Consider the following 24,634-nt stretch of genomic DNA (forward strand, 5'->3'; position numbering starts at 1 on the left):
TAAAGCAAAAGGTGTAGTGATGAAGGCTGAAGATGTGAAAACCAGTATGGAGATCATGAAATTATCCGAAAGATGTACTAACAGATTTAACCTTTTTTTCAAGGCAGTAAACAATATGATTGATTCTCCAGAGATATTGTCAGATATCAAGTTCGAAATTACGAATAAGAATCTGAGGGAAAATAGACTTTTAGAAGTAACATACTCCAAATTTATACAAAACGAATCCAGGAAGAGAATATTTGGACTAAATGAATACTCAAAAACTGTAAATTTCTTTGGTGGATCTCTTAATTCATTCGAAAAGTCAATTCGAGTGGAAATGGAAACCAGAGTGAAAGCTGAAGCCAAAAATTGAGAATAATTAGTTAACTCAAATACTTTGTTATTTTTTTTAGTAATTTATTCCTAAAGTTCATCTGTTATGTATTGTAATTTATTTTTGTTTATTCGCACTGGATAACGCAAATGAAATATGAAAATTTGAAAATTGCTGAAAGCGTAAATAAATAAATAAATAAATAAATAAATAAATATTTTGGCATTGATATTTTTCCGTGATATTTAGTCGCGACACCTCATATTTATTTTTTCCACTGTAAATTTAAATGATTTTTTTACGCATGATATTCCGATAGATGATAATTAGACGTAATGACATTGTCTTACATGATATTTTGGTATTGATATTTTTCCGTGATATTTAGTCGCGACACCTCATATTTATTTTTTTTTTACTGCAGATATAAATGATTTTTTTACGCATGATATTGATACGCTACGAAATTCAGACGCATGATATTCCGATAGATGATAATTAGACGTAATGACATTTTCTTACATGATATTTTGGTATTGATATTTTTCCGTGATATTTAGTCGCCATACCTCATATTTATTTTTTTTTTACTGCAGATATAAACGATTTTTTTACGCATGATATTGATACGCTACAAAATTCGGACACATGATATTCCGATAGATGATAATTAGACGTAATTACATTTTCTTACATGATATTTTGGTATTGATATTTTTCCGTGATATTTAGTCGCGACACCTCATATTTATTTTTTTTTTACTGCAGATATAAATGATTTTTTTACGCATGATATTGATACGCTACGAAATTCAGACGCATGATATTCCAATAGATGATAATTAGACGTAATGACATTTTCTTACATGATATTTTTTCGTGATATTTAGTCGCGACACCAAGATTTTGTAATTTGGAAATTTTAATTCCATTAATTTTTATCTTACTAATAATTAATAAAAAATAATAATTTTTTTACAGCAAACACTAGATTTTGACATGATTGATACGTGATATATCTATGGCATGTATTATTGAACTGTTAAAATCAAATGTATTGTTTTCTTTACTTTTATTTGTGTCGTTTCCACAGACGCCTAAAGAAAGAATAATAAATTCTGAAACGTTGCGCTAAATAGTAATTAAATATCAACTTATTTATGATCTTAAGTCCTCAGAGTATGGTTTGGAATTAACAATTTTTTTACTTTCATAAAATTTAAAAATTAAATAAGAAATAAAAAACTACATAATTTAAGTTGACTAAAATTTAAATATTAAGGATTCGGAAAAAAAAGGTGAATAAATATTTCAATTAAAAATTGACGTTTATTTTTTAATCTTTATTATATAATATATATTTATTAATATTTATATAATGTATTTACTTAACGCTGTATAATAGAAGAGAATCTATAATTATTATTTTTTTTTTTTTGTTTTTTTTTTTTAAATTTACTGTCGATGGTGAAAAGTGTGAGCCACTATAACTTAACCGAGGGAAATGCTTTTTTTATTTCTTCATTTCATCTATATGCATATGTATATTATCATTATTATTATATATTTATTTATATATATATATTTTATTTTAATCAGCATAAACAAATCTTATAAATAGTCGCCAGCTCCTGCATCTTCAAGGAAACAAATAAATTTAAATCTTAATACGTAATTAATTAATATGCGTTGTGACATTGAAATAAAAATAAAACTAAAACTCCTTGTCAATCATAATATAAAACCAAATAAAGTATTTAGTATTAATTATCAAACTCAAATTATCCAGAAAGTAAATCAGTTGTGAAAACCGATCGAAATTTACACAATCACGCGCCCACTCATTTATTATAATTATTATTTTAAATTTATATATTTATCAGTAGCCGTTAGATAATTTTAAATATACAAGTTGTGTCCATCGAGATTGTTTGTTACTTTTAATTATAAATTTCAATTATTTTCTTTTAATTCACATATTTTTTTATCACTAAATTACTCATACTTTTTTTATTTTTTTTTTTTTATACAAAAAAAAATGATAGATTGTAAAAAATAATCTATCGACGTGTTAGACACGAGTAATTAATAATTAAACTCTTCTTTTATATACAAAATTCAGTTCCTAGCAGTATAGAGTCAGTCTATCTCCATTATTATGAAGAACTACTGAAATTTATTCAAGCATAATTATTATTATTATTATTATTATTATTATTATTAATTAATTAATTAAGATCTTATACTAAATACTATTATAATTGCAGACAATAAAAACAGTCTCCATAAATTAATGCTCGCATTAAAAATTGAAGTTTTGATTTTACCAAGCGATCAATTTACAGAAAAGTTTTTTTTCGCTCTCTGCAATCTTATAATTTATTTTTATTTATATTTTTACTTAAACTTTGTTCCAATTTAAAAATCTTATACTTATTTATTACAGTTATCAAATACTCTCATTAACTCTGTGGACACACTTGGTTTTATATAATCACACATTTAATTACGCGATACAAATATATATAAATATAAATATAAATAAAATTCCGAGCGTAATTATCAAAATTATTCATTTTATTTTAAAACATCCTCCAAGCAGCATTTTTTAAATAAAAAAACTGTCAAAAAAAGTAATCAATTTTATGAAATAAAAAAAAAATCGAAATTTCTACATGAATTTTTAAAAATTATTAAATGTCCTAGGCACTTTAAATCCCACAGTGTACATTAATTGTAATAATAATAATTAGCATAAGGCCATTACTCATAAATAATATTTATTTAAACTATTTTATTACTCTATGATTCGTTTGATGATAAGTTGAGCTGGTTAATATTTCGTGATGTGCTGACCCAAAAAAAAATTTCCCATCAGTAATTGCATACTTGTGCATTGGAAGTTAATTACGGCAAAAAAAACTTAAATAAAATGTAAAATTAATTAAATTATCGCTGGAAGAATAAAAATTAATCATTTAGACCTTTTTTATTTTATTTTATTTTATTTTATTTTATTTATTATTATGCTTTTTTCCCACTCGCTTAAGTTATAATCGACGGACTAATCACGCTGTCATATTTAAGTTTTTAAAACTCTAGATCGTATTTTATCAATAAAAATAAAAATAATAATAATAATTAATTAATAATAATAATTTGTTTATTTGTGAAAATTAAAATTTCGATAGGTCGGCGCTACATAAAATACATATAACTTTACAGATTATTTTACATAACCACCGACAAAAAATAATAATATAATATTAATTCATTCATTAATTAATTTATTAATTAATAATAATAATAAAATAATTCTTACATACATTGATATTAATTCTGCATTCATTATAATTATTTTCTGGTGTTACGTGATTATATTTGTCATTGATTTGTGTTATTGTTTAATTGGTTTATTTATTTTTTAGCTTAAAGTGCTTTGATCAATTGGGATTGTAATGTATGGAGTCGGTACAAAAATAACGCCACAACGTCTTGTTACCATTTTTTTTTTTTTACTTCTTTTTCTTTCTAAATGTTAATCGTTACTATTTTAACTTCATTGTTATTTTATTTTATTTCCTATATGATGTTTGTTAGTATTCATTTTATTTATTTATTATTATTTTTTTTTTGTATTTTAATTTTTTTTTTTTTTTTACTATTTATCGTTTATGAAACGAGTACGATTTTATCGAAACGATAGCACCGTCATTGCATCTGTCAAAAATTACCAGTGAGTATGAGCTCATTACATGCTAATTAAATCCACAAATAATCGACCCATTGTGATATTTATTTAAATATAAATTCATTTAAAAAATATTGTTGAATATTTAAAAAATTATCCAATTATCCCCCGAGTAAAAAAAAAAATAATAAATAAATTAATTAATTAATTGATTAATCAACGAAAGGAAAAATAAAAAAATTGCTTGCGAACATTAAAATAAACTAACTGATGAATTGTCAAAAAATTAACGCTGGTTAACGATATTGAAAAAGTTTTAACGGAGTAAAAAAATTAATTAACTGTTTAGTAAAATGGAGAAAAAATATTGAGGCTGAGACCGAGTAATGCAAGACGAACACGAAGGTGTACCTCATTATTTTATTAGTAATAATAATTAATTACTCAAGTCGCCCATACATATGAAGTCTATCGAATTAAAGTTTTAATAATTTAATCACATTTAATTATTTACGCGATTACTCGTCATCGTAACGTATGACCGAAAATTAGTAACTTTCAATATGGGGGTCATATTTTTATTTATATTTGTTAATTAAATGGGCCTAGTGTGTGGATGATCCCACATTGTTGTACTTAGTGAAAGAACAGACTCACGAGTAATTGTCATCTTGCTTTAATTTTTTCAATGGAGAATTAGCTACTGAACGGGCATCACTACCTACTTGTCTCTTAATCTGTGGATTACTTTTAACCGCCGTCGCGGGATCTGCAATTAATAATAAACACATTTTTTAATTAATTCCTCATTGATGATAAATAAAATTTGGTGACACGACCGATGATCCGAGGACAATTGATCCTTGCGACGATTGATCCGTCGTTAAAATACGTGTAACATGAAAAATTACGCCCTTTTATCACTAATTTGTGTGTGAGTATATTTTTTATGTTACACGCACACAAAATTAGTGAAAAAAGGGCGTAATTTTTCATGCTACACCCATTTTATCGACGGATCAATCGTTGCAAGGATCAATTGTCGCGGATCAATTGTCTTCGGATCATTTGTTACGTAACCATAAAATTTATATGAATTATTTATTTAGTTGACTGATATTTACCTTGTAGCCACCTGACTTGAGTAGCTGGTCCGTATCCTTTGTCATTTCTCGCAGCTATTCTGAATATAATCGCGGGTTTGGTTGTGACGTCCATGTGAGCGGCGCTCAGGGAACTGTTGGGGACTGAACAGGAATTGGTGGGTCCGCAGTAGACGCGAATGAAGGCCAACTGGTTCGCCTGTGTCGATACGGTGGAAGCCTCGCCTGCATTGTTCGATACTGCGCTGGCACTTCTTACCGCCAGGTAGACCGAGTACTCGAGAATGGGCCCGAGGTTGCTGGGAGGGGGCTCCCAAGAGAGCTGAGCACCTTCCGCGGACTTTGAAATCTTTATTGCGCTTGGGGCACCCGGGTAACCCGGCAGGCACGTTTTGAATGCTGATACCTGTAACCAAAAATCGATTAGTTTATTTGTTTGGTAAAAAAATTTTGATAGAAAAATTGAGACAAAGTTTGATATTTACCTCACTCCAGGGACTCCTTCCGCAGCTGTTGACCGCAGCGACGCGGAACTTATACGCAGTACCAGACTCCAAGTTAACTTTGACCCTATCTTTGAAAATATCCGCGAGGGGTAACGACATGTCGAGTGGTTGATCACCAGGTAGATAATAATTTTGCACAACGAAGGTAGTGCCTTTTATTACACCAACATCGTACCAATCCAAGTCCTTCTTTTCTTCTTCGGTAAGTTCTGCTTTAACTTTTACAGGTTGCTCTGCTGATCCTAGTGCTGCGGTTGCGAGAGTCGTCAATGCTGTCGAGTCATCAGCTTCCCTTGAGTTGTTTTCTTTTTCAACTTTAGGTGCCTCCTTCTTAACAAACGCTTCCTGTTTTATTGCTGCTACAGGAATAGGATCAACTGGACTTGCAGCATTTACTTTGTGTGGTAATTCATTGGCTTCTGGCTCAGCTGCACGCCCGTTTGTAACGGCAGTAACTGGAGGTGGAGTTTGTTCTTTTGCAGGCTGGTCGATAGCTTCGGATTTTATTTGCCTCACTGGTGAAGGTGAAGGTATCGGTGATGCCGCTGCGACTACTGGTGATGGTACGGGAGCTACGGGCGAAGCAACTGGGGCTACTGGAGATGGTACTGGAGCTACGGGAGACGCGACTCGAGCTGCTGGTGATGGTGATGCAGCTGTAGCTACTGGTGATGCAACCGGAGCTAATGGTGACGCGACTGCAGCAGCTGGTGATGCAGCTGAAGCCAGCGGTGACGCTACTGGAGCTAACGGTGACTCTACTGGAGCCAACGGTGACGCTGCTGGGGCTAACGGTGACGCTACTGGAGCTGGTGGTGATGGAACTGGGGCTGGTGATGACGAAACTGCAGCTGGTGGTGATGGAGCAGCGGCAATTGGTGAGGCGACTGATGCTACTGGTGATGGGACAGCAGTTACTGGAGCTGGGGTTGCTTCAGACTCGACTTTGATGATGGGCTCATCAACGTCCATCGGAACTTCTGGTTCAGACTTAACAGACATCAATGAACTCTCAGTGTCCATAGCTTTGCTCATTTCTTGCTGTATCGCGGCATTGAGATTCTCGAATTCGTTATCACCATCAGAGTCATTATCTTTTTCTTTTTCCTCAGTTCCTGTAACGGCTGTGGCTGCTGCTACTGCTGTGGCAAGAGTATCAGATTTACTATCCGACTCTTGTGGAGTCTCTGGGTCATCAAGATTGTGCTTGTCTTCAGCCTCAGCTTCAAGTTTATCATCAGCAGATTCATTCTTGATAGCTCCCTCTATCGACTCAGCTGGCTGAGTGGATTCGGACAACTCAGACTTAAGTGATGACTCGGAAGGCGCATTGCTGACAATCTGCATGTCACTTTCAGAAGGTAAGTCAGGTTCACTTGCTTCCATTGGTGTCTCACTGGCAGAAGCAGCATCTGTTTCTTCTTGTTCAGTGTCAGGATTTTTTTCCGACACAGTTGTCTCTTCTTTCACTTCAGCTGCTTCTTCAACTTGGGGTGCGTCTTCAGTGATAGCTGGATCAACATCTTGTTCCATTTCTTGACTTTCTTGAGCTTCAGGTTGCGGCGAGGGAGCAGCATCTGCAGACTGCTCGACTGCTGGTTCCTCATCAGCTTCCGGAGTGTCTTCGTCATCAGATGAAAAAATATCACCAGGTCCGTCTACCTGAGGAATTACAAAGTTCCCGTCGCCGTCAACTTGCATCGCCTCGCCGGCAGTCAGCTGTGAGACCAAAGCAGCAGTCGTTGTTGCTTCGTTGCCATTGCAACTGTCCTCGGCCTTCTCATCAGCTCCTGCGTCATCGTTCACCATAAAATTAAGCCCCGATGACTCCTGAACCGGATCAATCAGTCCAGCTTCAGCAGCAAGAGCAGCCAGAGCCGCATCAGTCGTCGCCGGACCATCGGAAGTTGATGCCAGTGACGCTGACGGCTGTTTTTGTGGCACGAAAAGCATTTTACTCGTATCGAATGCATCACCAGCAGCCATAGTACTGACAATTGAACTACTAGTTGGTACCAGAGTGACTGTTTTACCGCCAATGCCACCAGACATCTGTAATGTCAAGGGTTTGCCGGTACCATCTTGGGCTTTCTGGAACTGCGAGCTCGTAACGATCTGAGTCTTGGCCGGATTGAATATCGCTTGCTGACCACCTTTGGTTATTGTCACGGTCTTTGGAACACCTCCATGTCCTGGTACTGTTATCGTGATGGGTTTTCCACCAGTACCCCCTACCATAGCACCTGAAGAAACGACAATCATCTTTACTCCCTGCTGATTAGTGACATGATTACCCGCCGAGATCGGTAGGACATTCATTGGTGTAGATATCGTTCCACCTTGACCAGCTTGTGACGTCGTCACAGCTTGAACGGTCCTCAACCCTGATCCCGTTGTAACGACAATTATTTGATTTGTTCTACCAACGATACCGCCATTGCCACCAGGTTTGGTGATCATGATCGTCTGTTTGCCAGCTATACCTTGACCTTTGCTCATTGTCACTAAATTAGATCCTTTCATAGACGTGAGGATCTTGGACCCAGCAACAGTATTAGGATTAACGAGTCGCAAGATTGTAGGGCCTTGATTGATAGTTTTGCCTCCGATGGTCTGGACAGCTTTACCAGGAATTAAATTTACTTTGGGTCCAGTTGTCATCACACCTCCAGCAGTTTTCAATAAATGGACAATCTGCGGTTGTCCGGCGATATTCTGGCCAGATTTCTGGAGAATTATTTGCTTGCTGTGTTGCGGAGAGGCCGCACGGAGGACAGTGGACCCTGGAGCGGCAAAACGTATCTGCTGTCCTGGTTGCATGGCCTTCATTCTTACGGTATTAGTAGGATTTGGCGAAACTATATTACTTGTTACATTGTTCATGTTAATTTTGGGTGTCGCTGCTGCGGCCGCGGCCAGTGCAGCGATACCTGACATAGCCGCGGGCGATTGTCCAGCTGTTGTGGTGACAGTTGAAACTGGCGTCTGATCAACAGTTTGCAAAACCGGAGCAGCCACTGAAGTGACCAGAGGCGATCGAATTCTGATGACGTTGCCAGTCGCAACTCGTGGACTCAGTGGAGTCGTCGTTTTGACGATTGGGGTTGTGATGGGTCGAGGCGCTGCGCTTTGAACTGGAGCCTGGAGACGTATTTGACTCTGAACGACTGCAGGACGAGGACTTGGCACTGCCGCGGCCACTGGAGTCACACTGGTGACCACGGGCGATGGAATAACTGGAGTGGGAACTGGTGTCACTACCGGTGGTGGCTGAGAAACAGGTGCCGCGACTGGTACAGGAGCCGGAGTCGGTGCTGGTGGTAAAATTGGAGCTGATACAGGGGCAGGGGTATGCACAGCAACGGGAGTTGATGCTGCAGCAGACGCGGGTGTCGCAGTAGGCGCGGAAGTAGTGGCAGCCGTTGGAGCTGGAGTTATTGCTGCCGGCGTTGATGCTGCTGGGAATGATCCAGTAGCTGGTGGCATATCGTACTTCTGTATTTGTAGTATATAATATTGAGCTGACGGCGTCGGGGTCCAGTTTACTTCAAGAGAATTCGTTGACGCGCGCACCAACTGGACTCGCGATGGCGCCGGAGGTTTACTGACTTCCAAGAACCACAAGTCTTTACAGCACACCTGGTCATGATTTAAAAAAAAAAAAAAAAAAATGTAGGATTAAATTTTATTGAAGTCATTTCCATAAAAAACATAAAAGCGCTTTCATTTGATGAAAGACTAACGCTAACCTGGTTGTTCCATGCTTTGCGGTAGCCATCGCGGCCTGACCAGACGTAAAGTCTGCTGTGAATTCCTACTGCACAGTGCCCAGCTCGTGCTCGCGGAACGTTTTCTTCCGACGAGTCAACGGTCAATTGTTCCCAAGTCAGCGTTTCTATAAATAATATATAATTAAAATACAATACTGATACTTGTATAAATTAAAATAAAATATAAATATAAATGAACCTAGATTTAAGCAGGCCAGAGTACTCGTGCACTTCCACTCTTTCTCGTGCGTCGCAACTTTAACATCGTCGACAACGAGCGGCACCCAGCCACCAAACACGTACATCTTGTGGTTGATAAGAGTGGCGGTGTGGAGTGACCGCGGTAACGGAGTGGGTCCATGTACGATGGGCTTGTTCCAGGTCATCGAGTCGACGTCCAGGAACCAGAGGTCACCCAGACGACATCCGCTCATTCCTCCGTAAATTACCAGGCATGATTTGCCCGTGGTGCGATCAGTGTAGGCCACTCCGGTGTGTGACTCTCTCGGTGGGGGTGAGGGCCCATATGTCTTGGGGACTTCCCACGCAGTCTGTCCATTCGGTAGCAGCTCCAAAGTATACAAGTCATTTAAGTACCTCGGTATATTATTTTTGGGGTCGTCGCTGTCATTGGCGAGACCTCCGAACAGGAAAACTTTGTTCCCGATCAACGTAAAACTGTGTCCAAGTCTTGGACAAGGTGGCGAGTCATCTTTCGGGGACTTTGGTTTCAGTCTCTTCCACTCCCACCGACTTGCTTGCAGTTCATATAATTCATTCGAGTACTTTCCGTACTCTACCATACCTCCGAAGACGAGGATCCGCGTGCCATCCACGACGAATCCGTAGGCAGCGCATCCCGGTGGGATGTCTCCCTTTGTTGATGGTACGAACCATTGATTTGTTGCTGAAACAAAAAATAAAGTAAAATAAACATTTCAAAGTTACAGTCAAAGTGCGCGCCTACAGTACGCGCATGCGGGTGCATCAACCTGAACTTAGCCGTGTTTCGTCGCGGACATCAAGGTAACACAACGACAGACCAACTGGGGAGAGACGGGAGAGACGCAGGACGTAAGCCAGCACTGATTCATGGGAAATATCTCTGAGTGGGGGAAGTGGACAGCAATGGCCGCTCCCGCGCGCGTATACACGGGAAAAATGTCAGATTACCCAACCTTCAGAGGAGATTTATCTTGTCCAGACCAGCAAGACCTCCAGGAAATAATTTGAAACCCCCATGATTATCATTCCCACTGGCCATCAGCGGGTCCAGCAGCCCCCCGAGAACCAAACATTCCCTGTTTACTATCAACTCCGGCCGGTGATCATGATGTTGCAGCGTGCGGCCATATTGGATCGCGGAAACGGCGCGCACGGGTGATAGACGCAGCAACACTCTGGCTGTAGTAAAATAAAAACTAATAAATAGTCACCTGTATTGTAAACATGAAGTTCATCGACGATACCCTCATTCCCTCCGCCGAATACAACCATGAGGTCTTTGATAGCAACCGCACGGTGTCCATGACGAGGTCTTGGTTGAGGTCCGCTTGGATTTGAGATCCGTTTCCACTTTAACATGGGTGCCGCCATGATGACCGTCGATCACATCATTTTTTCATAACACCGTATTACCCTACGAGCATACGGCCCGAGTTATTATTTACACACTTATTATTTATATTTATCTCACCCGAGTTATTTCAAATCACCCAGTCACTGAAATTATATTTATCTATTATTTTTTAACCAAAAAAAACTCCTATTGCAACCAAAACTCACAGTTAAAAAATTTCAACGACTGCACACCATCTAGAGTCTGATGTTATACTGCCCTGGCCTCGGGTTATCCCAACTAACCTTCCCGGCGTTTTCAGCCACCCGACGTTTTATTACACTGCTACTGGCTCCAACAATTACTGACCACCATTACACGTCCCATTTGCTGACCAACAAAATCTATTAATTGCCTCCACGTTGTTTGGGTACCAAAAGTAACACCTGGAGTTTATTTATTTGACTTTAATTCAGAGCGTGATAAATACGCGCGCGGGTTCTACCGTGAACGCAACCCTCGCGGGGGCCCTCTTGTCCGTCTCCTATTTAAATGTATATGTCTATATTATATGTATATACATATATATACATATATGATATCTTTTCTCAACTTTCCGCTACGCGGGTGTAGTGTGCCGAGAAAGAAGACAGACCTTGTAACAAAACTACACACACAGCACGACACAGACGACTAAACACCGCGACGACGATGATGTGCAACACGTATACGTACACCAGCAAGTTACTTTGAATGCGTAATGTTTACTGCACTGGTAAGACAGTTGCTGACACTGTCTCCTGTGTCGGCTTTCACTCTTTTTTTTATTCAATTGTTTTAAACTTCAATTTTTATTTATTTAAACTTTTTAAAATAATTCAAATTCCCGCGGGAAAAAAAAATAATTCAAATTTATTATTTTGACAGTAATAATAAAATTTTTTTTTTTTTTGGCAAATTAAAATCTTTAGGTTAAAGTGACGGAGTTGTGATGAAAACTCGACACAATACACACACATACAATCGGCTGAATTTTTCGCGCGCACTGTTATGATGATAATTTGTAAATTTATTTAAATGGACTGGAAGTTTGGCGGGCTAATATTACTTGGAGACGATGAGAATTGATGGGTTAATTAAAACACGGGTATTGTTTATTAATTACTTAAGTGCATATATTTTAGGACAATGCCTACACTAAACCCATCCACCATTGCACGCGTCTGTAATACAACCAGAGTTCGCCAACTGTCAGATGGAAAAATTTTTAAATTTTCTAGGGAATTTTTTACTGCAACTAAACAATTTTTTTTTGTTTTTTTAAATTGTTTTAAGTTTTGTTTAATAATTTTTATTTGTAATTTATAATTAGAAATTTTTACAAACAATAAAAGTACAGCGCAATTGAAGGCTGCTGATAAAATCGACATAGAAACTGGACCAGAGTCAATCTTCCCCGTTGATGGAAACTCCAATTTTTTTTTTAATTAAACAATTTTTTTGTAATTAAACATTTAAATTAAATAATTTATTCATTTGTTTTAATTTAATGATAAGAAGTTTAAAAATTCAAATATTTTGAATTTTGAATCGGGCGCGAAAATTCAAACTCCGTTACTGCGATTTTAAAATATTACCGGAAGTATTATAAATAATTTTATTACTTATTAATTAAATATATGAGTAATATGATTAGAAAAATAATAGAAGTTTGATAGCAAGATGATTTTATTGTCGGCTATTTAAATAAATAAATAAATAGAGTATAGTTATGACATGACTAATTAGCGATATTTATAAATAAAAATAACGTATGACTGTAATACATATCAGGAAAGTTCGATTTTGGCAATCGATTCGCGAGCATAAATCGGAGGTCAATCAAGATCATCGAGAAACCCGGAAGTTTTGTTTTTCGCGGAAAGTTTGACCATCCAGGAATTGTCAAATGAAACTTTTCTTAGAAAACTGTTTTCTTTGGCTTTTTCAACACGAAGAGCCTTTTTTACTTCATTGGCAAGCTGGCCTTGATCGTCCATCAATTTGTCGAGTTTTGAAATATACTGCTCTTCAAGAGAGCGAATTTTTTTCTTGTAATACTGAACAGGGTGCATCGTATTCCGGTCACGGGAATCGTCTGGATCCTCCCAAATTCCTTCAAACTGGAGATGGACCGGAAATTCAGATGACTGCTCAGCGTATTTCGGTAATTTTCCAATTATCTGATCGTACATTAAATAATACGGGTACTGAATTCGCGCTTTTCTTCTTACGCGTTTCTGTAAAAATGATAGAGTTTTCCGCAGATATTTTAATTCACACAGCGCACTAAATTCTTCAGCAGATAATTCTTCTTCGTTTGGATTTAATTCAATTGTTGCCATCTTCTATCTAAATTATTTAAAATTTTCAAATTATTTAACCGGCAGTTTTTTAAATTTTCATCGAAAAAAAAAACCAAAATAAACTTACGATAATTGTTGAGAAGAAAAATTAAAGAATAATTCGGTTCGATTGCTCGTACACAAAATAGATACGAAACTAAAGACAATATGTAATTAAAAATATAAATAAATATCATTTTCGTTTGTGCAAATTGAATTCCGGGTGGGGATAAAAGCACGCGGTTTTTGTGGGTGACGTAACCGGAGAGGGAAATTTAAATCCAATTACATGAACAAACTTTTTTAAAGTAATTACATAAATTAAAATTTATAATTATTTGAAATAATCGCAGTTAATTAATTTATTATATACAGTAATAAATTAAATTTTTTTCATACATTAAAAATATTTTTTCTCAATTTATAAACTAGACTAGAAAAAAAAATTCTGCATTGGGTGAAAATAAATAACATCGACGAATTTTTCCGTAGCCACCGCCAACGCCGGATAATTTCTGTTGTCAATCGTATCAACTTTGAAAATTTTTGAATTTCCAAAGCTCATTTCCTTTGACTGCATTGTGTAGAAATCTTGCACGTCCTTGCAGCTAAAAAAACTATTCGCTGCATTCACCCGCGTAACCGCTTGCCCAGACACTAAAAAATATTTTCTTATTTAAACCTGAAATTCATCCTAAAAATTTGAAGTAACTCAATAAAATGATAAACAAAAACCTTTGAGGATATTTAAAATTATAAGGTCTCCATGTAAAGTCACAAATGTTATTTTTCCTCCCAAGCAGTCCAACATATCAAATTCCCGCCAATTATTATTTTCTTGATGGATAGCAAAGTAGTCATCTGCAAAAATTCAAATATTTAAAAAAAATGGTTCATTAAAAAAAAAATAATTACAAATATTCACCATAAGTTGCAATAATACTCCTAGAATTTTCCAAAGATAGCAAATAAAATTTTTTATTTTCCGCCTTTGTCGCTCTCGCAGGTAATTTTATTGAATAAGAACTTGTGGTGACAATTTTAATGTCATTTGGTAATGGCATCAAAATATTAGTAATATTTATAAGCCCAGCTTGTGGCCAAATGACTTTTATCTGTAGCAAAAAAATGGCAATAAAAATTTTAGCAGCAAAAATAAAAAATAAATTTAATAATTTACATTTTTTTCTACTGATAGTAAATCTACAGGATAATCTTCATCCTTTTCTTGATCAAAATCAGCTTCGTGTAGTCTTTTGATGGATATTCCCAATCTAAATGTATACGAAAAAATAGTACCGTTGAATTCGGAATAGAAATTTCCATCTGTGCCGGCACTGAAACCATCAAAGACATTTTATAAAATGTATATGAAATATATGACTCACTGATAGTGAGTAAAATAATTCTAGAAGATAAAAATTATGAATATTAAAATTACCATATATTTTTAGCTGAGTATTCTTGGAAGTTGAGAAATTCTTTCCCGGTAACCAAATTCCAAAATTTCAAATTATTATTTTTCGACAACGTAACAATTATATTTTTTTTATCTGAAACCAATTAAAGTACTCAACTAATTAATGCTGAAAATAATTGCAATTTACGTAATTAAAATTAATACTTTACTTGTGTACCAGTAAATTAATTTAACAATTGATTGATCTTCACTACCAGGTCCTCCGAATAAAAATTCGTATCGATTGCCATCGAAATCATGATAATTATCTCTTTCTTTAAAAACATTTACTCTAGATTCTTTTGTCCCGATGGCTAAATATTTATCTAAATACAAATAATCAAAAATTTAATATCGGAAGTTGTTAATTAAAAAAAGAATAATTACCGCAAGTGGCAATGCAAGACACATGTCCACCTAGTAAATCCTGTGCTATCTTTTGCTCATGATCAACAGCCAGAGAAGCACAAGCTTCCCATTTGTTGCGAATGAAATGAATCTTCTTCCAAAAATTTTCGTCATCCAGTTGATAAAAATTGTCAGCAAGCATTGAAGGCGATAGTTTTTTAATAAACAAACAGAGAACTGATCGATAAATATCTGACTGAGCAGCATCTCTCCATAAATTTTTATTTTTACTCAGCAATTTAGTAATCAAAACATAGAAACGTTTGTGTACGATCTTCAAAAAAATGAGTTGTCTTACGGACATTCGCTTAAAAATTTTAAGAAATAAATGATCGGAAAATTGACCCATATTTTATTTATTTGATAAAAAAATTGATAGATATTTTTTTTCGACGGACTAATTAGTGACATAAGTTAGAGTACTGATTACTATTAGAAGCGATATTTTAATTCGATGCATTGAAGAATACTCGTAATTATTCGAGAAATAATTAGTCAATTTATGAGTTGTTGCTGTACAAAATATATGACGCGATTTATGAACAAATATTTTTATCTATAAATTAATAATTAAATTCTCATTTATTATATTCTATTTTTCAAAATCAAATAGGGTAGAGGTAGTTTTTGGACATTTGAAAAATTTAAATAAAATAATTTGTAAAAGACGCAATGCCAAAATTAATTTTTAAAATTTATTCAAAGATTTTTTTAACTCGCTATTAAACTAGAAATTTCATTTGATACTTTTTCATTAATTAAAATAATTATTAGATGTCCAAAAATGGAGCAGTGGCCACAAATGGTACCTCTACCCTATCAGTTTTAAATTAAAAATATTTTATTAGAAATAAAGGAAATAGAAAATGAGTAAATTTTTTTTTAAGTTAAAAAATTTTAATATTTATTTATTTAGTTATGAAATAAAAATGAATACAGATTTCAAACGTTAGAGTTATACAAAAATACATGTATTTTTTAAAAATATTAATGTTTTATTTAAATTATAAATTTGTGAAAAAAAAATTTTTGCATAATTCGTAGTACAGAAAATATTAAATTTTTAAATAAATATGATGAATATGATTTTATATAAAATATTAAAAGCAATGAAATAATGTGAATACATAAATCAGTTTTTGTTTAATTGTATTTTGCAAATACAAGTGGCTTTTAAATAAAAAATATTTCATTGAAATTAGCGAAAATTAAAAACAAGTAATTAATTTTTTTTTTTTCCCGATAAAAATCTTTAAAATATATTTAAATTTTTGAAAAATTAAAACCGATTTTAAATTTTATTGAACAAATTACAATAATATTTGTATCAATATATATCTTTGTTATTGTTATAGTTATAAATAATCTATTTTTTTTAAACATGAATGTTCTATTTTGAATATAAACTTTTTAAAAATTTTTTATAATTTGTGTTGTTAAATTCATTTTAATGAATTTATGATAGAATGATAAATTTATGATAAATGATGAATATAAACATAATTTTACAAAAAACGTTAGATAAAAAAAATGTCAATTAATAAAATTATTTATAAAGTAAGAGACCTACTGATCAATCCTTTATATATTTAGTAAATATATATATGCAAATATATGAGTAACCGGGTACTAGTGCCCTGATTGCGTACCGGTCTCTTACCTTATATCTTCCTGAGTACACGTGTACTCATATAGTACGTAAGTGATTAAAAACTCTGTAGCCTTTTTTTTATTCTGGTACTCAGGAGAATTAATAAATAATTAATCCAAAGAATTAAGATATCCTCTTTGACAAAATGGAGCAAAATGTTTAACAGTAGACACATTGTCAATAGAATTATTGAGCAAAAACGTATACTTGTTCTCAATTTCAGCCAGCAATTTTTTTTGCACTTGAACAAATAACTTCAATTTTGTCAGAAATATCTTGTCAATACGTCTTCTCTCCCCAATCAAAATCGCCAGCTTGTTCCTGCAGATCTCCTTCATCTCACTTTCGTCAGTCCCCTTCATCTCGTCTTCTTCCCAAATCCCCAGGAACATCAAATTCATCGGGAATTCCGGTGACATTTCACCGTACTCAGGGATCCGGAAAATTATGCCATCAAAATTTTCCGAATAGATGAATTTTTCCCTCGCGTGCTCGCGAACTTGTTTCTGCAGATATTTCACGGCCCCGCGAAGAAAATTCAAATCATCCCAGTCATTGTCTTTGTCCGGATCAGTTGATAACAATTCTTTGATGTTAATTTTGCCCGAATTCGCTTCACATTTCGCATCTAGATTTTTTATTTCCTTCGACACAACTTCAATTGATTCTTCAATTTGGGACTTTGATTTTTCCATCACCCCCAATAATTTTTTCTTCAGCTGGTTTGAAGAAGATGAGAAACGGTGGGCCTTATATTTGGCCATGTCTTCGGTTAGCTTGGAGATGATGCTGACGAAACTCTCGTGTTTCAGCATTTTAAATATAAAATATACACTTTCACAGCTAGCACTTTAACTTCACTGAAAAATATTCAGAAATAATATTGTTCAAATTATTTTGACGATCTGACCGACCCAAAACTTTGACTACAAATGATTTAAACTTGACCCCTCAGGTAGAAAATTGCAAGGGTGGGAGAGAAGATCTTCGGCTGAGAAGAAGGGGAAAACAAACAAACAATAGGTGCCAATAAATTATGCAAGCATTTAAATATTTATCATATTTCTTAATCACAATTTGGAAAATTTAATGAGCAGATTTAGACTCAGTGTCATTACTGGGTAAAACGATTTTACTTGTAATTATGACAAACGGATTTTGAAATCAAAGATTTTTAGAATGAAAGAAGAAAGAGATTAAATAAAATTTAAGTGGGAATTAGAACTGCAAGCAGACAAAATTCATTAGTTTAATTTTGAACAAATTGATGTCAGCAAAAATGCATTAGAGGATTACTGGAAAGGGACCCTACTAAATATAAATAGGGAAAAGTACCTGAGGTAATGAGGGAGCATTCAATAATTTTCAATTGTCTGCCATAATACTTAGACCCAAGACGCCGTCGAGACGGACGACGTCATAAATTTATTATCTCCAGTAGCAGGTTTTAAATTTTTGGGAAAATATTTTAAGTAGAAGTATTACCAAGTAAAGTCGCCATGTGTTAAATTTTATGAATTTTAACAGACGTACAAATATTATGGGGAATATTATTATTATACTTTGAAAAAATTAGTAATGAGAAAATAAATTAAATTTTTAGGATAATGGTTAAAATCCAGTGCCAGAGTTAAGTCGACAGGTCAAATAATTTTTATATGAATTTGAATATACAGCATTACAGGAACCATAAGGACGTACCCTGAAGAAAAGTGCCCCTGTAGAGGTCCAAGGACGTATCAATTTTTTGCTCCTGGTGCAAAATTTTAAATGAATAAAATAAAATTTTATTTTTACACTTTGAGATAAAAAATACAATTTTTGCGAAAAAAAATTATTGCACTAGCGTTTTTTTTTAAATTTTGTAATTATGAAAAAAATCGGTCTCGTTACTCTATAGAACTTAAATATTTTTTGTATTGCTGCAGTTCCATTAAACCGCATACACAGATTTATTGTACCCTCATTTCTTTCTTATATATATATATATTAAAATTTTTACAACTTCTAATATTGTTAATTTTTTATGTATATTACCGATTGACGTTAGTACTTAAATAAATAAATAATAATAATAAAATAAATTTAGATTAATAATTGCCTATAATATATTTATTTATATAATTATATAATTGATAATGACAAAATTATTAATTACAAATACGCTTATAAAATAATTCAAATAGTTGATACTGACATTAAATGCTAATTAAAATACATTCGATTTATGAAAAACGAAAAATAATAATAATATTTTTTTCAATTAATAAAAGATAAATTTTATTTTTTATATTTATCGGAATTGCAGAGAACTTATTCTCAATCCTATGCACTCTTTTCCGACCTGAGCGACGTCGCAGACTTTGCAAAGAGAGTCTTTGAACTGCGGGTGGTAGCTGGCACCGCAGAGAGGACACTTGACCTCGGGTTTTCCTCGGTAAATTGGCGTGTATGTCGAAGCACAGAGTGAGAAGGGGTTGTGCTCATCGTAGAGCAATTGTTGCTCGTCAACTGGATTCTTGTCGCAAGCCTGAAATTTTAAAAATGAATTATTAGGTCAGGGGATAAATAAATAAAATAAATTTCAGTGAGTAGTAGAAACAAACCTGAAGAATCTTTCTGACTTGCTGAGCAACTTCAGCTCTAGGTCCGAGTTCCAGCAGGCGTCTAGCGAACGACGCAGTAGTTTTGTAGTTCTTCAATTTGAAAAATAAATTTACAGCAGTTCTGAGTGTCAGGATCTGATGAACTGGCTGTAGATTGCAGTGCGTGAAGTATGCGGCCATTTCGCAAACTCTTTTTTGTTCAGCGAGCGTCGCTTTGGGAGCATTCTTACGTTCGCTCTCCATTTTCAGACCCAGAATATATTCGCGGCAGATCTGAATGAGCTGCTGAGCCTCGGCGATGTCCTGTCTGGTGTCGACAACCAGCAGTGGAACGCTTAGAAGAATAGCCTGCAATTTTTCAACTGCTTCTGTAAATTTACCGCCGGTTGTCAGTTGGTAGCAGACTTGCAGACGCTGAACCAACTCCGTCAGCTGGAGTCCTACTGCTGGTAGACCAGTTTTTAGTGTCGCAGTCTTCCAGTTACGCAGCGGGTAAGCATTTAGAGAAGGAATATTGGGCAGACAGGAGTAGCTGGTGCGTGATCTTGAGAAAGTGTTGAGGAAATGCGCTTGGTAGGCCTGGAATTCGGTGACTCCAACTTGGTCATGCAGGAGGCGGCAAGCTGTCTCGAAGGACCCGGCGAGTATATGATCGACAGCGAGCTGAGAATTGTTGACCCAGTGGTGAGACGGAGGAACTCCTTTGGTCGGAGCTGCAAAGTATCCGTCCTCAGCCACGGCGACGTTGGTCTCCAACTCTGGAGGCAAATCGACATCCTCGACTTCCCATCCAGCGCCACCTTCTTCACCATCTTCACCGACTTCGCCACCCTCGACTCCTTCTTCGTCATCGATGCCCAATTCTTCGTCATTGCCCCAGCCTTCGGCGACTCCAGCGTCGTCTTCGGTTTCGACAGCAGCTAGAGCTGCAGCGACCTGACTCTTGCCTCGTGACATCATCGCACCTTCAAAGAAGCCCTTGGAGACAGTCAACAGCGGCCAGTTGTTCTCCACCTGCTGAGCTGGTATCAGAGGTCGTAAATAAATCGCACCGCGTTCCAATTCCTGGAACTCGTCACCAATCAAAGCAACTTGTTCCTCATCTTCTTCGTTGGCGATACCGTGAATTTTCTTGGTCACCGCAGCCAATGAAGTTTGTCCAGCTTCTTTGAGAATTTTTGCCCGTTCATAAATATCTCCAAGCAAAAGACTTCCCTGGTACTGTCCCGAGACGTCTTTGCGTATCTCCGCGATCTTTGTCATCTTCTTTAATTTGTCCAGGTTACCGGTGAGTAAATAGAGGAATGATAGCTTCTCAAAGTTCTTTGTCCGCTGGTAGCACATCTCCACTACCTGGTGATTACCTTGCAGCAGAGCAGCTTGGGCTAGACTCTCCCAGCAAGCTTTCTGGTCAAGAGTTCTGGCTGCTTCGAGAGCAACCTCAATGTTTCCGCACTCCAGAGCAAGTCCAAAGCGAGTCTTCTCATCTTTGACAAAGTGCAGAGCTACCTCTGGGTATCCTTTCTGTTGGAGATACGCTATGATAGACTGACCCACCAAATTGGCAGTCCTCACCATGTGCAAAACTTCTTCATACTTTCTATTGATCAAGGCGAGTTTGAATTTATACTCAGTCGGGTCGATTCTTAGAACCCTAGGTCTGCATTCGCGGTCCAGGCAGTAGACTTGGTTGCCCTTGACACGAGTTACGTAAATAGGAAGGTCCAGAGTACGAATGATTCCATGATCACCCGAATTGATGGCATACTTGATATGATTGCTCGTCGTGTAAATAAAAACGCCCGAGTCATCCCAAGCTCCGGACTTGACTCTCGTGTTCTCGGATATTGAGCACAGAGATTCCAATTTACGGTTGCAAATATTTACCGTGTGTTTTGATAACAGCGCAACGTGTGACATGTCGTTAGACCAGACCACGTAACGACATTTTGAAATTCTTACTTCAGCGACCTGACGTTTCTGCTGAACATCAAAAAGTATCAACTGGTCCGAGTCGCGAAGCAGAAGCATGCCGGTCCCTGCGTAAAATATTTCATCGCAGTTCGGGATCTGGACTTTTTTCGTTACTTCATTCTTCAGATTTTTAATCACCAGCTGAAATAAATAACAGAGTTAAAAATGAATCGTTCTATGAATTATTAAATTAAATTGATAACTAATAATTACCGAGTATCCGCGATCTAGAACAGCGAAGCGGTTTCTCGCGACCCAGATAGCAGTGACACCAGAAGCTCTCTTTGTTTCAGGATCAGTATTCGAGTCTCCGTCCTTGGGGATCATGTACAAGTCGTAGGTGCTGTTTTCAATGTTGGTAGCGCACCTGGTGCAAATAAGAACCGCGTTCTCAGCTTGATTGTAAGACATACTGAAGGCTGGAGTTTTTCCTCCTCCGCGGAGCTGCATCACCGCGGTGTCCTTTGATGTCGTAAAGTCCAATTTACGCAGATATCTTTCCTTGACGTAGTACAGAAGGTTGCCATGTACTGCGTAAGCCGGACGCTCGCGCTCTAGTTTGAAAATAATCATCCCCGAGTCATGTCCAGCTGCGAAAAGATTCAAAGTTGGATGAGCGGCGAGGACCCAGAATCTTTCGTGCTCTCTGCGGAATGTCTGTAGACAGCCGCGCTTGGCCATGTCCCAGACTCTGATACTCTTGTCCTCAGAGTTGGAAAGTATCAAATCCTGACGTGGGTGGAAGAGTACGCAGGACACGTTGTTGTAGTGCCCGCGACAAGTGTCAACTTCCCAGGCCTTCATGTCAGTCATTCTCCACATCTTGATCTGCCGATCATCGGCACCGGAGACAATCAGTGGCAGAGTTGGGTTGAAGCTCGCCCAGTTCACTCCACGGTCATGACCTTCCAGGACGTGTTTGACAACAGCGTCCGCTTGCCCAAACAAGTCAGTGGTTCCAGGATTCTTCAGATGCTCCTCCAGTCCACCGGGACCTGGCGCAACGTTTTTCTTCCTCAATCCCGAGATGTCCCAAACACGGACCGTCTGGTCCAGTGACGCAGAGACAATCATATCCTCCGAAGGATGAAACTGCGCGCACATGACGTAGTGATTGTGGCCAGTAAGTACGCAAATACACGCCCGACTCTGCCAGTTCCAGATCCTTATCGTCTGGTCATCAGAGGCACTCAAGATCCATGGGTACTCGTGATGAAATACTGTCGTACGGATGTAGTCCAAGTGACCAAGCAGCGTAAATATACAGCGACGTTGCTTGTAATTCCATACCTTGATTTTGTAGTCATCGCCACCGGATACAAACAGCGGCTGCTGATTGTGGAAGCAGATTCCTCTGACTGGTCCATCATGCTCGTCGAATTTCTCCAGCAACGTGCACATCCGGTAGTCCCACAGCTGGATAACTCCATTGTGTAAACTGTTGTGAAAAATAAAATATTTCATATACATTTGATTTATAAAAATGAATATTTGATTGAGTTGCTGCTGACTATTGTTATGATTTATTGATTAACTTTTCTAAATAACCATTGTAAGAGTTTATATTTTAATTTTAATTACCAACAAATAGATTTATGATGTTTTATTGCCTTTGAATTCGCGATAGCTAATCTGGGCAATAATAATTACCGTTCGTTTAAAGAAAATTTTATTTTTACGCAGTAAGTTTTGTTGATTCATAGCTAACACAGGAAATTATCCACGAATTATTAAATATGTGGGCTATATATTTTATTTTTATTACTGTAAGTCATTCATTTACTTTTTTAAAATTTATCTGGCTTTTATTAGACAAGAAAGTTATTTTGGTTGCAGATGCTGGGGGCCAGGGAAAGTCTGGCGGGCGATTTAAAGAAGCGACAGGTTTTGTACCCAGCACAAAATTTATTTGGGTACCAGTACCCGTTCCCGCAGATACCATTCCAGCCGTCTTATTATCAGCCGAATGAATTCGCGTATCGTATACAATTTTGGCTCACGCCTCAAGCAGCTCCCGAGAGCGCGACGAAACCATCTGCTGGTTCTGGGGATAATCTTATCACGGTTGTCAATCAAACTGGTGGTGCGGCTCGTAAAAGCAATGATCCAGTCGTAAGTGGTGACAAAAATGATTTGAAAAATGAAAAATCTGAATCTGGAAGAAAGTCTGGTGAGAAATTAGCTGTCAATGGCACGGTTGCAATTGAAAGTAAAATTGACGGGCAGGGTAATGACACTTTGAAGCAGACTGGAGCTACACTAGAAGTCAAAATATCTGCTGACAATTCAACGGAGATAAAAAATAGAATCGATACTAAAAATTCAACAACTTCTTGAATTTAAAAATACTAGTATTTTATTTATTGTACGTGTATTCAAAAATTTAAATAATTATTTGAATTTAAATTCAACAAGTGATGGAATGTAACAGATTTGGAGTTTATTTTTAAATAAAAAAATTTAAGTAAATGGAAATAATTTCTTTTTGTAAAAAATTAATTGTAATTAGAAAATTAAGTAGTGATTAGTATTTGATTATTTAAAATAAATTAATTAATTAATAGTCTTTGAAGGTTACCTTGCTAGGATCCACGGTCTTTTGGGATGAAAAGACAACCCTTTGACACGAGCTGACTTCGTTTCGAATTTAGTCAGCATTTTGAATTAATTACTATTTTATTTGTGGACTACTTGTATCCTGTATTTAATTATTTTTACAACATACAGTAGATTTAATTATTTCCACAAGTATTTTGTTAACTCGGCATACGACACGTCACTTGATTTTGATTACATCCGCAATTTGACGTATCGCGCATTGCGCGCCCTCCCGGAAAATTTAAACGTCACTTTGTTGCGAATGGATTTTAAGTTTTATTTCCATTGAAGTCGATTGTATTTTAATTTTAAAAGTTAATTGAGTCGAGCTCACAATCAAAAATAGTAATTAGTTAAATTTTATGACCGAGTTACCAAAAAATAAAATTCTTTTTCAAAAATTAAAGTGATAAAAGAAACGACTTCCTCCATCTGTCAGTAAATATTTAAAACTCTGAAAATTATTTACCATTAGATGAATTTCTCTAATTAAAATTCAATAATTAACTTTTGAATATTTGAAAATTTATTTGAAAAATATAAAAAAGAAATTCAAATTTTTTTCTTAGATTTAAAATTTTAAATTTTAAAATACAAACAAATTTTT

General features: G+C 36.0%; 4 protein-coding genes across 5 annotated transcripts; 1 reads left to right on the forward strand and 3 right to left on the reverse strand.

Moving 5' to 3' along the window:
- Nucleotides 1-1,649: 1,649 nt before the first annotated feature.
- LOC130664135 (host cell factor) lies at nt 1,650-13,710 on the reverse strand. Of its 2 annotated transcripts, none has more exons than XM_057463917.1 (8): nt 13,420-13,710; nt 11,175-13,338; nt 10,826-11,028; nt 9,589-10,296; nt 9,369-9,514; nt 5,599-9,258; nt 5,135-5,519; nt 1,650-4,779 (listed from the first exon to the last, which is right to left on the reverse strand). In XM_057463917.1, the coding sequence occupies exons 3-8, from the start codon at nt 10,983-10,985 to the stop codon at nt 4,664-4,666; spliced, it is 5,175 nt and encodes a 1,724-aa protein (XP_057319900.1). In that variant the 5' UTR covers nt 10,986-11,028; nt 11,175-13,338; nt 13,420-13,710; the 3' UTR covers nt 1,650-4,663. The 2 variants fall into 2 exon arrangements, with proteins under 2 accessions (XP_057319900.1, XP_057319898.1); XM_057463915.1 differs by having other exon boundaries at nt 10,826-11,111.
- Nucleotides 13,711-14,242: 532 nt separating this feature from the next.
- Nucleotides 14,243-15,623, reverse strand: LOC130663246 (uncharacterized). The gene is made up of 4 exons (XM_057462367.1): nt 15,178-15,623; nt 14,939-15,116; nt 14,512-14,668; nt 14,243-14,446 (listed from the first exon to the last, which is right to left on the reverse strand). Exons 1-4 carry the CDS (start codon nt 15,545-15,547, stop codon nt 14,243-14,245), a joined length of 909 nt encoding a protein of 302 aa, XP_057318350.1. The 5' UTR covers nt 15,548-15,623.
- Nucleotides 15,624-18,946: 3,323 nt separating this feature from the next.
- On the reverse strand, nt 18,947-24,231 carry LOC130678543 (coatomer subunit alpha). Its single transcript, XM_057485809.1, has 4 exons — nt 24,008-24,231; nt 21,643-22,867; nt 19,456-21,570; nt 18,947-19,379 (listed from the first exon to the last, which is right to left on the reverse strand). The coding sequence occupies exons 1-4, from the start codon at nt 24,085-24,087 to the stop codon at nt 19,143-19,145; spliced, it is 3,657 nt and encodes a 1,218-aa protein (XP_057341792.1). The 5' UTR covers nt 24,088-24,231; the 3' UTR covers nt 18,947-19,142.
- On the forward strand, nt 23,048-23,918 carry LOC130678545 (uncharacterized). The gene is made up of 2 exons (XM_057485811.1): nt 23,048-23,195; nt 23,266-23,918. Exons 1-2 carry the CDS (start codon nt 23,166-23,168, stop codon nt 23,764-23,766), a joined length of 531 nt encoding a protein of 176 aa, XP_057341794.1. The 5' UTR covers nt 23,048-23,165; the 3' UTR covers nt 23,767-23,918.
- Nucleotides 24,232-24,634: the final 403 nt, after the last annotated feature.

Source organism: Microplitis mediator, chromosome 2 (assembly GCF_029852145.1).
Source record: "Microplitis mediator isolate UGA2020A chromosome 2, iyMicMedi2.1, whole genome shotgun sequence".
Taxonomy (NCBI): Eukaryota; Metazoa; Arthropoda; class Insecta; order Hymenoptera; family Braconidae; genus Microplitis; species Microplitis mediator.